The 17,809-nt window shown below is 43.5% G+C and overlaps 1 protein-coding gene across 1 annotated transcript in view; it reads right to left on the reverse strand.

Moving 5' to 3' along the window:
- Nucleotides 1-8,032, reverse strand: part of GPR39 (G protein-coupled receptor 39) — a gene marked incomplete at both ends in the record, with an annotated part of 71,612 nt that extends 63,580 nt beyond the window's left edge. Inside the window, one exon of the mRNA XM_084288937.1 lies at nucleotides 7,168-8,032. Within this exon, the coding sequence (XP_084145063.1) occupies nucleotides 7,168-8,032 (865 nt within the window). The remainder of the gene's footprint in view (nucleotides 1-7,167) is intronic.
- Between the last annotated feature and the right edge of the window lie 9,777 nt (nucleotides 8,033-17,809).

Consider the following 17,809-nt stretch of genomic DNA (forward strand, 5'->3'; position numbering starts at 1 on the left):
TGGCAGTTCATCGGTTCTCAGTTTCTAATACAAATTTTGCCTTTAGGAAATCAAGAAGTTATGTAGGATAAAATTGAAAGCTTCATATTACTAATAAATGCTCAGAAATTAAAGTTGTCTTCTATTAAAATTCACAGGCTAGCAATCATTGTTTAAAGATAATGGTCTTAACATCAGCCAGGAAAACAAAAGATTTAATTTTGCGAAATGTGGTATAATTGGAATATGAAACAATAGAGGAATAGATAATGCATTTAATTTTCACAGGTGAAGACTTCAATAAATCATGTGTGAACTTGCCACAAATGAGACCCATTTACTAAAACTGGGAAGTCTGAAGAGCAATCTGTGTTTGAGATGGTGTCTGGCTCAGAAGAGATAGCAAGAAAACAGAAAGTAGAAAATTAATGCTTAAGAAAATAGTCTCTTGACCAAAGAATGAGGGCAGTCAACCAGGATCAATAGGACAGGGTTTCCCAAAGTAGGGGTGCTGATTTTTAGCTGAGAACAATCTCCCTCAATTCATTTCATACCTGGATCAACGTCTATATTTCTCCACTTTGATGGAAATAAATCTTCTTGCTTTCTTTTCTGTTCTTTGGAGAAAGAGACAGCTCCCAGGCTTTTGACTTGTGAGAAAACATGCCCTAGAGCGGGTTTGCCATGAGCCAGGATGGGTTTTTCAGAGCTGAAATGACACAGCCCGATCTCATCTCCCCAAATGCAGCAGCCTCCTCCCTGTTTCTTGAGGGATGGTGCCTGCACTTCCCACCTTCCTTCTCCTAGTGTATACCTAGGGGTGCTGGAAAACACAAGGGCTGAAAGGTATGGGGAGAAGATACACAAAAGGAAGGGAGACGGGATGCACAGAAGCAAAGACAGTAGTTGTGTGTGCATGGAGACCGCATCTGCGAGGACAGCACACATGAAGAATGATGTGGATTACACTGGTAGTGAGTTTGCTTCTCCAAGTGTAGTATTTTCAGGGTTAGGTTGTTTTTAAAGCTGCAGACTTCACTTTCAAGCAATTTTTAAGTACTCTAATGCAAAGTGTAATCACGCATTGATTTTTCCATTAAAACTACAAAAGTGTTAAATACCCTGGGGGTACTGGCCTCAATTAGTCCCTATTCTTACATTCTTTTTCTCTCTGCACCATTTTGCCATCCCTCTGAGTAGGAGAAAAGGAAGACTGTCTATTTAAGCCAAAAGCACCATCTCCTAGTACATGAGTCCAGTTAAAAGCAGTAGTAGATAAATTGCTTTCTCTACAATAGAGAAGAAAATTATGCTGTTTTTGCTTATGTTCATTTTTAAATTGCATTGTGGAAAAACGGAAAATATATAGATACCTGGACTTCAGAAGTTTGCTTTGAGTGTATTTTACTGTGGCTATGTTTTGTTGTTGTTGGGGGTTTTTTTGCTTGTTTGTTTGGTGTTTTTTTTTGAAACAACAAAAGTCCCACAGCTCATCAGAGGAGGCTGGCTGTACACAATTGCCCCTAGAAGCTGAGATCCCTGAATGCAGTCTTTCCATTGTCATCTGCTGAATTGCAGAGCTTCAGTTTTGTGCTACCAGTGTTCGCTAGCATTGATTAGTTTTGCTGTTGACACCAGGTTAATACTTTTGCAGAAAAGAGGAAAGCAAAATTTCCTGAACACCACCAAGTAAATCCCTTTCTTTGATCTCTCTTCTAGAAAGCAACACCTAAAGGAAAAATCTTACTGGGGGCAGGGGCGGGTGTCTCATTCGGCTGAATAATCAGCCCCTGGTCTCTGGGTCCTGGTGTTTCATGCCCCCTGCTCAGCCCCTGCTACTCATTGCAGAGCATGCAGTCTCCTGCTTGTCTTGTGTACTTCGAAGCCCTGCTCAGGGAAATATATAGATGAAGACACCGTATAAAACACATAGATGAAAATCATATCCAGCCTACAATATATTTATCTTCAGGCACCTCTCCAACAAAGTCTCTGAAGAAAGGCAGCTGAGTGGAATGATTAAAGAAATGAACCAAGAGGAGTCGATGAAGCTGAGTTTAAAGAACATGGGCTGGAGCTGTGTTCTTCTGGAATCTAATCAATTAGGTTATTCTTTCAATTTTTGTTCTACCAAGTTTTACCTTTTTCAGTAAGGAAAAAAAACAAGCCAATTTCCAGCCTACGAAGAAGCATCTAATTTTCCTGTAACAAAAGTCCTACCACTGTCAAGCTATGCAGTGCCTGAGTCATCTCTAGATGACAACCATGTATTTTTTGCAGAGTACTTGAAGTAATTTGTCCTCCTGAAAATCCAATTGCCAAGTGCCTTGCAGAATACATTTCCTTAGTGATCTTTGGAAAGGCTATTTCTACACACAATACCTTTATTCTGAGCAAAATATTAATCTGCCAGCAGTAGTATATCAGGGGGAGAAAACAGTGATCCAGCTCAAGTTTCAAGAGATCTTTTTAATTTCTGACTCAATGTTTTATCTATCTTTAGCTTATGGCCAGGTTCAGTTGTGTCCATGGTGTTTGTAGTGGCATTTGGGGTTGTGATAGAATAGCCTCCCATCATTTTAACAGCCACCACCTCTAGCTTTTCCAGTCTTTGCTCATTGTATTTGGATTTAGCAGGAGGGACTGCCTTTCCTTCTGTGGAACTCACCAGAGTCTCAGCAAAGCCTCTAATTTCTTTTACTCCATAAAACAGACCAGAAGCTACCTGTACCGTACCACAACACATGAAACCAACACTGCTACCTTCTTCAAGCTGACACTCTGTGTATCTGACAAACATATTAAAGTATTTGACAAAAGGAAAAGCCACGACACTGCCTTTCTCAGACAGAGACCCTGCCACTGGTTATGATCTGTGCAACAATTTCATAGCAGCTGCATTACTCTGATCCTTCCCTCTTCTGGAAGAGAAGGGTGGGATGGCTGGACATCTTGTGGTGGCCAGGAGACAGAAAAGCATGCCAGGATGCTGGCGGGCAGGTGGCGAAGTGCCCCCAGCACCTTGCAGCCCCTCTGCTGCACAGAGAGGGGAGCGCTGCTCTGAAGGGCATGCTGGAAGCACATAACAAAGAAAAGCAGTGCATATAGCAACACTAAAGGACTTTTCAATTTCAATGTATTTACCATGGTAGGCCCGAAACTGCTTTATACAAAATAATTAAAGCCTTCATCCGAAGCACAAAACTGAAGCTGGCAAGGGCAATACCACAGAAGCTTCAGAAGTGGTAAATTTTCCATCTGGGACAGTCAAAACTCGCTTCATTTTTTGAGTACAAGTTCAGGCCAGTCAGATCTAAGCACACAGGTGCCTTTGCATAAAAGCAACCTTATATCAGTGACTGGACTAGGAGGGAAGTAGCCGAGGCCCACACGGCTGGCACGGACCTGTTGCCGCTGAGGTGCGCCCCGGCGGCGACTGGCACAGGGCCTTGTCCCACACAGCTCCCCTTAACGACTGCTGGAGATTAGCAATTAAGTTAATGATTCCTGAAGATTTTTAACTGGCATAGATTCAGCTATGTGGTGCCCTCTTTTACTAACGTTAATAATTACTGCACTAGCTGGGTCTCCCTTTTGCAGGACCCTTCTGTCACATTCCCTCCCTTTCTTTGCCGTGACCCAGCCGAAGTCCCCAAGACTCAAGAGCTCCCTGATGGGGGCAGGTGGCTCAGCTCAGGTGTTGGAGCAGCCAGAGGGCCCCAGCATCATCCTGTGACCATTTAGGTATCTCTCTCATCACCGTCTGGCCCTTCGCAGTCCCAGCACAAAGACAAGAGTGTCACGGTGGGCTGAGAACGAGGAGGCTTTAAATACTATTAAAAGCTTGCATTTCATCAAAGTGCCATCAGCCCAGTATTTTCAGAAGCACATTTACGTATTCTGTTTCTGCTGCTGGAGGTGGAGAAACTTCTATAATCAAGTGCTGCCATGAGCCACTCAAAAATTAAGTCCAGCTATATTTTCCTTGCTGTTGAGGAGAGCCCAGACTCAAGCAGACCCATGCTGCCCTTCAGTAGAAGACAGATCTGCTGTCCCAACATGAGCAAAGCTGCTTTAACAGCTATGGAAAACCCACACCGTGTCACCCAGTCTGATCTGCCCTGCTCATATGGATGGGGTGAGCCACTGGAGGCACTGGAGTTTTACCACCTCACTCAGAAGATGATCAAATAAATCACATGCACAGAGATTGCAGGAAGCTTGCCCCAGGCTTTCCGAAGCCCCAAATGCCTAATTTCAGGAGCAGGAGCATTAAGCAGAGCCTCCTTACATGTACTATCATATCTTCCTCGAAACCAACAGCAATAATGGGAAAGAACCTGGAAAGAGCAGCACTGCACAGCCCAGTTTAAAAAAACAGAACTGATTTTCTCCAAAACACTGGGACAAATCTGCATTCCCCCACTGGGGCAAATCTACCAAAATTTGAGCCGAACAGCCCCTGGAAGTGCTCCCTCTCAATCACCAGGTGCAGAATTACAGCGACTGCTGCACCAGTCTCTCCTCTCCACCACAGGCATGGTGAGGGCAGCAGAGACAGGAGGGTCAGACATCCCTACCCCACAGACCTCAACCCTCAAACCAGCCTCTCCAGGGTTTAAACCAAAGGACTGGACCCTTGCAGACACCCCCTTGGAAGAACCCCCCTTCCCTCGTGAGCTCAGCCTGCCCAGTACCACGTGCTCCCCTCTTTTAGCCCCTCGTCCCCCTCCTCCTCCACCCCAGCTGTGGTGTCAGCCCGGCCGGGGCTCATCCTGCAAGCACCAGTGCCTCCCACAGCACACAGTCTTTCAACATTTACAATTTGTTTTCATGAATTTTCTCCAGTGCCTCACAATAACGTGACACTAAAAAAGCACCAGTTCCTTCTTGTGTCTCTTTCCACTTAGCTTTTTCTCATCGTCAAGAGATTTATGAATTTAATCTCCGTTTTGGAGAACTTATCACTTTTAACAACTAGAAGAAGAAAATGCTAAATTGTTTTTATTGCTGTTAGATGTTTGAAGACATCTTGCTATATGCTGTCATTTACATTTCACATTAAAAGTGAAATATGTTGTAAATGAGCAAATATTTGTTTTAATTTGACCCATCTGTTAAATGAAAAACAAAGAGGACTTCAAAATCACTATATTTAAATTCAGCAATTTGTAAACAATTTATATGTTCATTTCTTCTGGGTTAAAACTGCCCTAAAGCATCACTCTTATGAAATCTCCAAATTAAATTGCTTTGCATTGTTCTCAGGGATGCAAGCCACAGTTTCTTCCTCTTCAGTTTATTAATTTATTTCCCAACCCAAGTTAATTAGCAAGACTCATATTAAGAGCCATTTAAAATACGCCACTGAAATCATTTCAGGGGATTCACAGAAGTGTCTACTGGCTCCAGAAAGCTGAGAGCAGAGAAAGCGTCAGATACCGGTGGCAAATTCCCGTAAGATAAAGCAACTCGCTTGTCCTTTCATTTATTTTTTTTTTTTAACACTTCTGCAAGCAGCAACGGGTCTGCCCTACTCCACACTAGACTATCAGCAAGCAAGAAAAATAATCAAGGAGGGGAAGAAAAGCCGCAGTAATTTACCTTCACCTCTCAACCTGACTAGAACTTGCTACAGGATTTGGATCTTAGACTGGACTTTAATGTAGCTGTGGGTGATAATTTACAAGGAGAGCGAGATCCACAGACATTTAAGGATCCCACAGTAGCACTTAACTTAAAGAGCAAAGCCTTATCCCTTTTTCAGCTCTGTGCAACATGCTGCATTTAGCTTCAGCTGTTAAGCTTCCAGCCCAGAAGTCAGTACTTTCGGTGGACTCAGGTATCAAGAGCCCTTTTAATCATCCTGATACGGGGGCTCTCGTCCCTGACTAATAGATGCCTTGTGCGAGGAGACGATTTCTTCTTCAGATGTGCACCCTGGGCACGCGGAAGAGCTGTGTGCAGCCTGCAGCGTCACGTCTCCCATCTGGAGGGTGACGGCGGGCACAGCACGCAGCTCCAACCTGTCCCCACGCCTGAGTCACAGGCCTTGTCTGACAGGTTTCCACCACACCTGCAGCAGAAAAGGTGCTGGTTGCACCCTAGACTCCTTGCCCTACACCCTTCCCTGCCCCAGACCAGGGCAGAAGCAGGACTAGCTGAGGAAGCAAGGGATTCTCAAGTCATCGCCATCAACATAAAGTTCTAGAAGTGGGCAGATCCACAAGTTTCAGCTCCCCCTCTGCAATATCAAGCAGAGCATCAAAAATCAACACAGGAATCCTAGGTCTGCTGTGCATTCCTACACAAGATGGTTCATTTATTATACCCGGTATCGTATTAAGCAACCCAACAAAACAAGAACTAGCTGTAATTCAGCCAGGACATGATTAAGGGTACCTCTAAGAGCATCAACAAATGTGGAGACTGCATGGATCACTGCCTGGAAAGAGTCCAAGTTGGTAAAATGACAGCTTGATTAGTTTTTGTCTGACAAATGTGGCAAGAGAGATCAGAATCAAACATAATTCCAAGGTTATAGGCCTTCAAATAAAACCGAGAAAAAAATCAAAAAGGGCAACAGTAATTTGCAAGACCAGATCAGCTGCCCAGCCCAGCTCCCTCAATGCTCGGATGCAACACAGCCACGGAAAGCTAAATCAGTGCACTTCAGGGAGCATCCCCAGTTAACAGGGACATGCCTTCAGAGCAGGACAAGCTTTATATCTTGCAAGACAGTCTGCCCTCTTATTAAGGGCCTTACTAAATATGCATGTATTTGTAATTTAATGGGAAGACATGCAAGTAGAGCTACTTTATGTCCAGGCATCTGTGGCTATTTCTACCACAAAGGTCAAGCAGCAACATCCTGTTACCACTAATGCTGCATGTAGACATGCAGTATAATCAGGCAACATAAATATTAGACAGTAAATGGATTTTTCCTTTTGTCTTCCCTCCCACCTGTTCTAACAACAAAAATAGTCAGAAACATGCAAAGAAATCAGGTTTCTTAAATATGTCATTGCAACCAGAAGTATGCCTCTCCATCTCGGACCAGTGTCAAACCATACATCCCCCATTTGAGGGGGGGGAATTTGGTGAGGCAAGATGCAGGCCTCTGGTTTTCCTTCCTTTGTGGGAAGGGGGCAGGGGAGAAGAGGCAGAGTAGAAGAGGGATCTTACCCAGGAATAGAGTGATCTGTCTCCTGGAGCTCTTGCCCTCTGAGCTCTCACTTTTCCTTAGGTACTGCTCCTGGTGTCCTAGGTCACCCTTCACCGCCACAGTTCCTTTCTTGTGGATCTTCAGGGCCTTCATCATGCTGTGGCACATGAAGGTGACACACCCCAGCACTATGATGTACACACCAAAAGCAGTGAAGATGCTGGCCTGAAAAACAGGCCACTTGGAGGAGAGGCTGGTACAGATGGTCATGTTGTCCGTAGGGGGTAACTGGTGCCTGGGAGTTGGCTTCATGCAGCCCATCGTACTTTCGTAGCCCTCGATGATTTCCAGGGGATATTCTGTGCCCATGGCAAAGAGCAGGGGCAGAGCCACGATGACAGATGTCACCCAGACAAAGGCGATGAGCAGCTTCACTGTGCGGGGTCCAGAGAGTGCCTTGAACTTGAAGGGGTGGCAAATAGCCACGTACCTCTCAAAGCTAAGGGTGGCCACATGCAGCACGGTGGCATAACTGCAGGCTTCAAAAAGGAAACAGTAGAGCTTGCAAGCCACATTGCCATTTGGGGTGCCGAAAGGTCTCCAGATGGCGCTGAAGAACTCCACAGGCATGCCAAGCAGGATGACCAGCAGGTCTGAGCAGGCCAAGCTCACCATGTGATTCGTGACCTCCTTCTGCAAGTAGCCTTTCTTCTGCAGAATCTTGGTGGCCTTGATAGTGATGCTGTTGCCCAAGATGCCTGCTACAAAGATGCAGATGTCAAGAGAGGCCATAGTGATCTTGATCCAATGAGACACCTCAAACTCTGGGATATGAGTGTGGTTAATGCGATGAAAACAGTCTGAAGAGGATGTCTGTCCTTCCATGAGCAGCCCCTGGGATGATGAAGAGGGAAGAAGAGCCTCCCTGATGTCCAAAATGACAGAAAATAGATCCTTTCTCGCTTTGCCCTCTTCACCAAGACACACAGGTCAGAACAATCAGGTACAATGAAAGTGTCTCAACTAGACACACCTGTGGGTTTTGTAAGCAACAGCAGCTGAGTCAGTAATCTGAGTGGGAGAGAAACTGTCTTAGCTCTTACCAATCTGTAGCAAAGCTGCCATACTCCAGCCCTCTGCGCTGTGAACTGCACTCCTTTCAGCTCTTGCCTCTTCTGTGAGTGAAGGCAGTTTTCTGTCCTGACCACAGCAGGAGGAAGTCAGAGTTTCTATGTGGTTATCACTGGTCTGTTAACCATTAACCTAAATCTTGGTTATCCCTATGTACTGATAGCAAAGCACGCTTAGAGAGAAAAGAAAAATAAAAAAGAAACTCCCAAGTCTGAAACACTTCCTGTAACAAGAGCTCCTTCTCAGGGACAAAAAGAGGTGTTTCCCCAAGACCTGTTAGGTTGGTGGGGTGAGGCTGAGTGTGTGTGCACAGGCGCTGAAGAGAAAGTATCTGCTCATGAGTTTAACATTAACCATTAACCATTAACTTTACTTCTCTATGTGGTGACACCAACATGCTTTGCTACTTTAAATTTCCTTTCGTGAAGATCTCGAAATTTCTGGCAGCAGTGTTTGTTGTGCAGCTTCTGTGGCCATGGATCCATTTACGTCAACAGGAGGTTCTGGTTTTTCATTGCTGATGATGAATCTCTTCAGAAATGATAAGCTGAACAAGATATAAACATATTGATCGTCTCCCTTTAAATTTCCATCTTCTCATGTTAGATAACAAAAATAGTGAAGTTAGCAGTCCCAACCATGCTGGTGCTTTCTAATAATCAGGAGTAGCAGGGGATGAAAATGGACTTCCCTCTCCTGTGTCTCACCCCAGGGAGAATGAATTTAATGCACTCTTTAGTTTTAGTTTCAAACCATAGCACTGAAGGCTCCCAAGGTAACCCCTGGAAACATTTAATTAGAGGGTGTGTATATGGATTAGGAAACCTTTAAATTACAATGCAAAACGGCAGAACAGCTTTTGCAGCTATAATCAAGAGAGGCCCAATACAGTGATCTGTTCCAATACCAAATCTAAGAACAGTGGGTTCACAAAGTGATTTTTATTAACTAGACAAGCTCATGTGACACTTTCAGCTTGTAATAAAAGAGAAACATTAGAAAGCCGTTATTAAGCAGTCTCCTCACATTCACTGGTTATCACTGTACCTCAGCAGCCCAAGTACATAATGAACAAAAGATGCCCAAAACAGGATAATCAGCACCTGTTCCTATGCATTATTTATGCAGTCCTATTTCAGAAAAAAAAAAAAAAAAAAAAAAAAAAAACACCTCAAACCTTGCACAACTTCAAGCCCTGTACTCCCAGTCATCTCTCCTTATGTTTGATAATTCACATTTGTTCTGCTCAGACAAGCTTTCTATTATTACCCAATTTCTTTCACTTAATTTTACTTTATAAAAGTGTGAACAAAGATTACATATGCATGACTGAATTGTGGAAATGAAGCTAATTAAAATTTGCTGCTTACCATCAAAGGGGAAAAAAGGAGAGAGAGAGCAAAAGAGAGCAAAGAAGACCCAATTGGATTAGATCTCCCCCTTTTTTCCACACCAATTATAAAATGCAGAACACAGTTTTGCAGTTTTCAATATTATCTTTAGAACATACACAAAGTTTATTAACTTTCTAATAAAAAGCTTGTGCCACAAAGGGGATAGGAAGGAAAGAGATGATTGTGGTTATTCATAAAGGGAGGCCATTACAAAAAAAAAAAAAATCTTACGTAAGTTAGTGGAGTAGATAAACCAGTGGTGAGTATTCTTGAGATGGGTATAAAATCCGTATCATGGGTTATTACAAAATATATATCTTTCTTGAGGGAGACATTTCTACCCAACTAAATGTGCCTAATGTCTCTTTGTGGCACAGAGGTTGAGAGCTCATGGTCTTTATCCTGGTAGATATGATACCAGGTTATAATCTTATGATTTGTGCAATGGTCTAATTTTAGGGTTTTTTTTTTTTGAAGTTTCCCTTGATATCTCGTAGCCCTGAGTACCCACAAGCTCATTTTTTTGTGGTGTTGTCTTTCCCTTAGCAGCTCTGAAAGTGCCCGTGGCCTGTGGAGCTGTACCTGAGAGAAGGCCTCGGGCTGCCCCGCCATGACTCAACATCAAGGCCTCAGCCCCCTCACCAGAGAAGTCAGGAGTACTGCGGACAAACATCACCATCAGTCTTTCTAAAATCAGCACACATGGCTGCTGCACACTGCAGGGAGGGACTTGGCAGCCCCTGGATCAGACAACGGTGTCCTGAAGATGCAGATTATGTGGGCACGGGGCAGCAGGGGGCTCTGCCCTGTGCTCGCCTGCATGCCTGCAGCAACATGGTTGCTGGTATGAGCCGAAGAGCAGTGGGAGCCAGAGGAATGCAGAGAGGGAGCACAGATTGTTGTCACTATAGTATATAAGGTGATTTTTCACTTTCAGAGATAATAAAGCTGCTGTGATCAGCCACCCTGGTCTTTTATCCAGCAGAACCTACAAGATTTCTTGCAAGGCTGTTTGCTTTCTTGCCTGGTTGTTGGATAACACCCCGATGATGGGGCAAAAACGAGCAGGGTTTTATGGCTCGACCTTTGGGCTATTGTGCAAAGCTCACCTGCACCTCATACACTGTACCTGGCTGAACTGAAGGACGGAGGAGCCACGGGACACTCAGGGCTCGGCCGCGTGCCACCTCATTAAAAGCCACATCCCCCAGACTCCTGGTGAGGTTGGGCCACCAAAAGTGGCAGCTAGCACAAGTTGTAGCTGGAAATAATCTTAGAAGAACCAACTCATTTGACAGATGCTGTTGCATTTTATGTAAATGGAGTGTAGATTAACCTTTTCCAGCATGCAGGGGTATCGTACAGCGACTGCTTTGCAAACGCACTTTCTTCCCCAGCTGCGCAGTGCCAGCATGTGGATTGGCGCGGGGTGCCCAATCTGCAGGATCACTGCACGGTTATTTCTCAATTACCATCCAGCACGGGAGCCAGGGTGCTCCGATTGGCAGACAGGCGCTGCCACGCTTGCATTATCTCTGCAGAATTATTTCTCGATACCCGTGTTGTGAATATGCAAATCCACCCTAATTGGCTACGCTAATCACACTGCTCTGACTGGTTTCTGTTCTCAAACTGTTCGAGCTACTTGACAGGAACAAAGAAAATACCTCGGTTTCTTGCTTCCTTTGGATGAAAAACTCTAAAACTTAAATGAAAAAGGAGAGCTATCTCAAAAGCAAATGAGGCTGCGCAAAGGATTAACTTTTTTTTTCAGATAAAAACACATTGACTTTTTTTCCTTGCTAGTCTTTACTGTTCTCCATCTCAACAAACCTCTTGTCCTTAGAATAGCTGAGATACCTTTGTCTTGCAAGTATTTGTTTAGAGGAGGTGAATCCTGGGCTTGTTCAATTCTCTTGGAAACACAAGATAAACAAAATGAGATTGCTGTTCTGCAGAAGACAGCTACTCTGATCTGCACAGACAGAGGGGAAAGTGTTGTAGGAATAAAAGGAAGAAATAACACAGATAAAAGTGAGGAGCCCAAATGATATTAAATGTTTTAAAAAATCAATTTGCCAGAGACAGCTCATGTTGGTTTTTAAAATTATATTCCGTTAAAAATATAAATAATTAAAGACTGCATTCAACTAACTCAAGGTTTCTTGCTATTTTCTTGATATCTAACAAACCTCTTCTTTACTGTTAAGATTCCTTTGTGTGCTTCTGGTAAGTTATTCTTGAATGCTATTCTCCTTCTTTGGAAGTCTATGATGTACTTACTAATACAAGTAAGTACAAGTAATTTGTGAAATGCATTACTTTTTGATTTCCTAAAGAGTTCATTCTTGGGCAACAGAGTCTTAACAATTCCCATGCTGTTAACTGCTTGGCTCCTCTGACAACTTTAGAGACTGGGTTATGCAATCAGGGCAATGGATGCGCTGTGTAACCTGCATATCCATAATTAATTCTCGTCTAATTAGATTACCTCTAGAAAGGTGACATATGGAAAGCTGCCATCTTTTATTTAGCTATGTACAGAGTTATCTGCTGCAATGCCATCCTCTTGGAAGATCATATTGTGAGTGTTTGCTCATCTGGAGGAGAGAATGGGTTTGCAAATATGCTTCCAGGATACACTGTAAAAGTGATCTCTGCTCCAAATCACTCCATATAAATAAATAGATCAAAGCACTTCACTTCTTACAGTGTATTTTACAAATTGGCTAGCAACAAGAGAAGAAAGTGGTGACAGTGAGACTAAATGGTTTATCCAAGACACAGAAAATCTGTGCAATGCCTGAGCCACCTCACTGATACCTGGATTTTCAGCTAAAAACCTGCAACAGTCTATAAAGCAATAAATGTATTTACACAGCTCTTAACTAGTTACCTTGGTGGTTTTAACTGATGTTAATTCAAAATAATTAAAATACATTTACAGCAGCAAAACACGTACTTATTGTACTAAGTTGTATCTTCAATTGTTGAACAATACACCACCTGCTTTCCGATCACCTTGGTAAATTAAAGACATTCAAGATGTTCAAAGCCTTCCCTCAAATATGTCACTGTCTAAAGTAAACCAAATGCACTAGGATGTCTGTGGATTGCTGTGATTAGGCGGGAGTGCATTTCTCTGGCAAGAAAGTGAAAGGGTTAATTTTTCACTTTTGGAGTAAGGTAAGAGGTCTGCTCCTCTCCCTCCCTTGACACTGCTGTAGCTGTTAGAAGGGGTAAGAAAAAAAAAAAAAAAGGCCAGCTGCTGTGTCCCCAAATGGTGAGAAGCTGATTAGAAGGACTGGGAAAAGCAAGTCTCCTACTGGAGTTAGTTGATACTTTTTGCATCCTTTGGGAATGAGGCACCGGAGGAACTGAGTTTATTTATATCCCAGGATTGACAAAAGAACTGTAACTTAAAAACAAACTACACGTATAGACTAAGCCCAGCTCCCAACAATCATGAATCGACCATACTGAACACATTTCCTGAAATAGCGCGTTCGGACTCCCCTTTATCTGCAGCACAGTGGCACCACAACACAACATCTGGTTCAAGAAATTACCACCATGAGCCTTGGGGCACAATCCCCAGCATGCTGAGTGAAATCTCATTTTTCTCCCTGTAACTTCTGTAATGCCTTGTCCAAATAGGTGGCAATGGCTTCAAAATACATGCCAAAGCTCCTTTTTAAGAACATACTTAGTTCCCCATGCCATATTGTTAAGCTGACAAATAAAATTTCTTATACACAGTGCATTCTTCCAATCCATCCTTTAATAGAGGTTCATCCTTTTGGATCTTGTTGTGCCATTGCGCTGGAAAAAACTTCAGACCTCTCTCTGAATGTTGCCTAAATACATCAGATAGAAAGTACTTCTGCAGAAATGTGCCTTCTGATAACCTGACTTCACCATAACTTTTGTTATGAATCTGCAAGGTCAGTAACCTATGGAGATGATCATCACAAGCAAATAAAAAAACTGCAACTCAGAGTACACTCTCTTCTTTGTTTGCCAACAAATCAACTAGGAATTATCTAAAAATGTTGATGGTTCACTCTTGGTCTCTTGAAAATTCTCTTTATAACCATATTAAGCTTTACTATTGCAAGGAGAAGCAAAAGAAATGGTTTCTTTCTCCCTTCTTGTGCTTGCTACCTTGTCATCATCAGCACTTGCACTCCTATGCCCAGCCGAGCTATTACAGAACCATTTCGCTACTCTTCAAAACTCAGCTGATGGGGTTTAGCCTGAAGCAAGCTAATGACGGCTTTTTGACCTGCATCTAAAGAATCCTAGCAGCATGTCACCGCGGCAAGAGTACTTCTGTCACCTTGTTCTTTCTCATTAACAACACATACATGATGCCAAAGCTCAAAATAACCAACACCTCACTTTCAGAAAATTGTATTTTATCATTATATAGCTCCTTCTCTTGCAGGAATTTCAACCAAACTAATTTTAAATAGCTTGTAAGAAAAAGTGGACTGCTTCACCTACTGCTGAAATGATGCGGCTACCTCTGGGTAGAGCAGGCAATTAACATTACACAGCAATTTATAGGTGTACGGGATACCACATCTGGGCTTCTAAGTAAAACACACAGAATCCATCAGAGCTGCAATTTGGCCACAACACAGGCTTCGTTTTTTGTTCTCAGAGAAAGCACTAAGCGAATTTCAGAAGTTTTAGCTCCCAGATATGCCATCACTGCAGAGTCTGTGAAGCACTGAGCCCCCACTTACCCAGCTGAAATGCCAGGCTCCAGTTGCTTCTGCTCTCATCTGTGCCCTCCGCATGCTGGTGCCTATCACCGGGGCTTCCTGGGGCAGGAGATCCGTGCTGCTGCATGCTGGGCTGCTCCTCCGCCGGGCACACAGCAGCCAGGAAAATCTGAGAAAGCTTTGGAGGACAGCATGTGCAGGAATGTGGAGGCACTGGCCCGGGAGCAACAGGCAGTGAAGGCTCATCAAGGCTCACCACCTCGTGTTGGGGCTGTTTGGACAGTGCCCTGCTCCCCGTCAGTCCCCAGGAGCTCTGCGCAGCTGCTGCCCTCCACCAGCACCGAGCAGAGTCCCAAATTAGCTCTGTGGCAGCGACACACTTCCATACCCGCCGGGTATTGACTGGGAGGATTGCACTTTTTCTTCACTGCGTTTTAGCTGTCATTGAGATGCAGAAGCAAATATAAACAGTGTAACAGGGCTGTTTGGCAATTTCTCACTATATTGGTAGCTCGAAGTCAAGCAAAGATCTAAAACAAACAAATGTGAAAGTGAGTTGTTCTAAATTTAGAGCACAGAATTTACACAGGAGTAGGCATTTGTGATGCTTGCCATGTTTATTTACTTTATCCCTGCACAGTGGCTGTGGGGGGTGTTCCTCACTTGCTTTGGCAGTGTTATTTCATCTGTGTAACTTCCTTGACTTCTGAAATTCTTCTGCTGAAGACTGACACTGGAAATGGCTGCTCACTGTCCTACAGACCCAAATCCTGAAACTGAACATGGAAATAAATAGGAAATAGGATCCCAAACTGTTTTTTAATGGTGTTTTCACCTGTGTTTATGTGGTACCATATTCTGCCCAAGTGGTTGTCCGGGTACAAACAGAACTACCTCGCAGTACAAATATATGATCAATAAATTGTGGTGACTTCCCATACTGGGTAAGCAGAGCTCTTCTATTTTGGAAAAATACAGAAACTCCTTTGTCTGGAGCAAACCAACTGCTATTATGTAGTTTTTGAAGCATGAATTATATAAAGTTAATGTGAAAATATTTTAGTTATCACTTTTTTCTCTTTGCTTTCTGGATCTGTAATTCTCTCCCCCTCATTTCCTCCCCTCTTGACAATATTTTTTATCCTTGTTCTTTGGTGTACTGTTCCTGCTAGGAGAATATGTGCTTCCAACAGCTGTAAATGCCAACCTGCTGCCACAAGGCCCACCCTGACATCTGACACTATCACCCCAAGATTGCCTTGTGTCAATGAAGATCTTCCTCAAAGGAACCACAACCTGATTAATGCCAGTCTTAGGAAAATGTGCAAAGTATTCCTGCAGCCCTAGGAGTACCTATATCCTTCTGTCAACAAAAGGGCTCTCTGTGGGTCCCTGCCCATGGCAGGGGGTTGGAACTACATGATCTTTAAGGTCCCTTCCAACCCAAACCATTCTGTGATGCTATAACACAAATAACAGCTGCAATATCTACAGCCCTCTGTAGAGAGAGCATGTGAGGGGAAGTGAGACAAATACAATCATCTTTGTGTATACATCAGATGATAAATTCCACATTTTGTGAACATTACTTCGATTGCCCAACTGTTGGGTGACATTTATTTGTAATTGTGGCATGCGGTCTCAACTTCAATTTGACCTAAGAGCTATCAGGAAGAATCACTGAATGCAGAAAAGGGCGAGCAATACAGACTGCTTAAAAGTCATTAGTTTTGCAGGACATCCATTCAAACAGATAAAAGTTTTGGCTCTAGACCAAAGGAAATAATTCTTCCAGGGTGGACTTTGCCTGGTTTGGACCTAAATAAACATTTGATAAAGAGAAGAAATTATCAGAAGACACTATCCTAGAAACATAGTCTCTCCAGATGTTAGCTCCAGATAGTACCTAGATAGAAGGAACTGGAGTTTGTAAAACTACAAAGTCTTTACTCAGATTTCTGTGCCACCTACAGGAAGAAAAGACAGTCTAGGAAGAAAGATTCCTGGGGCTGCAAAACATGAATCGAAATCCTAAAAGGGTGCTAAGTCAGGAAGGTCTCCTAGGAAGTGTTTTATATGTAGGTGGTTGCAAGTTTTAGAGTCTGTCTAGGGTTTTGTCTATGTGTAAGTTATATTTAAAAATGCATTTGCAAAATCTGCTTGAAACTTGTACAGAGGTCTCCAAATAAATGGTTGACTCGGGAATTTTGCAGCTGCAGTGCAGCTCTGGAAGCCACGCAGGATTTAAAACAAACTGCACACCAGTTTTCTCCAGGAGAAATGCTTGGTAGAGCATCTGTACACAAGACTGTGCTTAAAGAAACAGAGCCAAAGACTGCTTTTTCACACAGAAAACATGAAGGATCCCTGCCCACGGAGGTGGGTTGGAACTAGATGGTCTTTAAGATCCCTTCCAAGCCAAACCATTGTACGACTCCATGGTTCTGTCAGTGGGAAGGATGCTGCATTTCATGAACCTTCTCTCCTGGGTGAGGTGTTTGTACTCACAATCTCAAAAGGAAATAAGCAAAGCAAGAAATAAACAGGGTTCTCTGGTGGGTGTCAGAGAATAATTGTTATCTTCCATTTTAGACCATGCTCAACAGACTTGCAGTAAGAGATACCTAAAGTTGGCGCTTACCTCTCTGGCTGTAGGCCTGGCACCCTTGGCAGGCGATGCTGAGGTTTTTCTCCTGCTTTGGGCTGATGGCAGGATTTGTAGGAAGTCCCAGACTAAATGCTGCTGCTCTGCAAGTGCATTAAATGTAAGTATTTTGTCTTTAGCACCACTATGGGATGAACCCAGTGAAAAGGAGCTGAGGAAGTGCTAAATGTGGTCAAAACAGCCATTTCCTTTTGTTAAGTGAAAATACAAGCTCTTTTATTTGTTCACTTTGCTGTTATTGACTGAGATAATTTGCCTCCCACACTGAAACATTTTGGAGTATAGTATCATGCCTGTACCCTTTTTCTGATTGTGCTGTGTAAAGCACCATTGTTTCATTTCCACTTTGACTGCAGCATCGCTCATGGAGACTGCTGTTTCCAAGGCATTGCATCTCTTCCTTTTAAGCTGCAAGAGATGACAGATCCAGCTTCTCTGGAGGGGAGGCACGTCCCTCCCTGGGGACTTGGGATGCGTCCTTGAGAAATGTGCTCTCCACAATCCCTACCAGAAATGTAGAAAATGACTCATATGGGCAGAGGGATTTCCCTCTCTCCCTGAGCCATAAAGCTCTTTGTCTTTCTCCTGGTATGTGCTATGGGGTGGACAGCGGGGTTGGCTCAGTTTTTAAATGCTGAGAAGTGGGGAAGAAAGCCCTGCCTCTGCGGCATCAACACCATACTGACGTGGCCCTGTACTTCTCCACGGTGAGCCTGGCTCAGTCAGTACAAACCTGAGGGTT

Source organism: Netta rufina, assembly GCF_964035555.1.
Source record: "Netta rufina genome assembly, chromosome: 6".
In the NCBI taxonomy this organism is placed as follows: domain Eukaryota; kingdom Metazoa; phylum Chordata; class Aves; order Anseriformes; family Anatidae; genus Netta; species Netta rufina.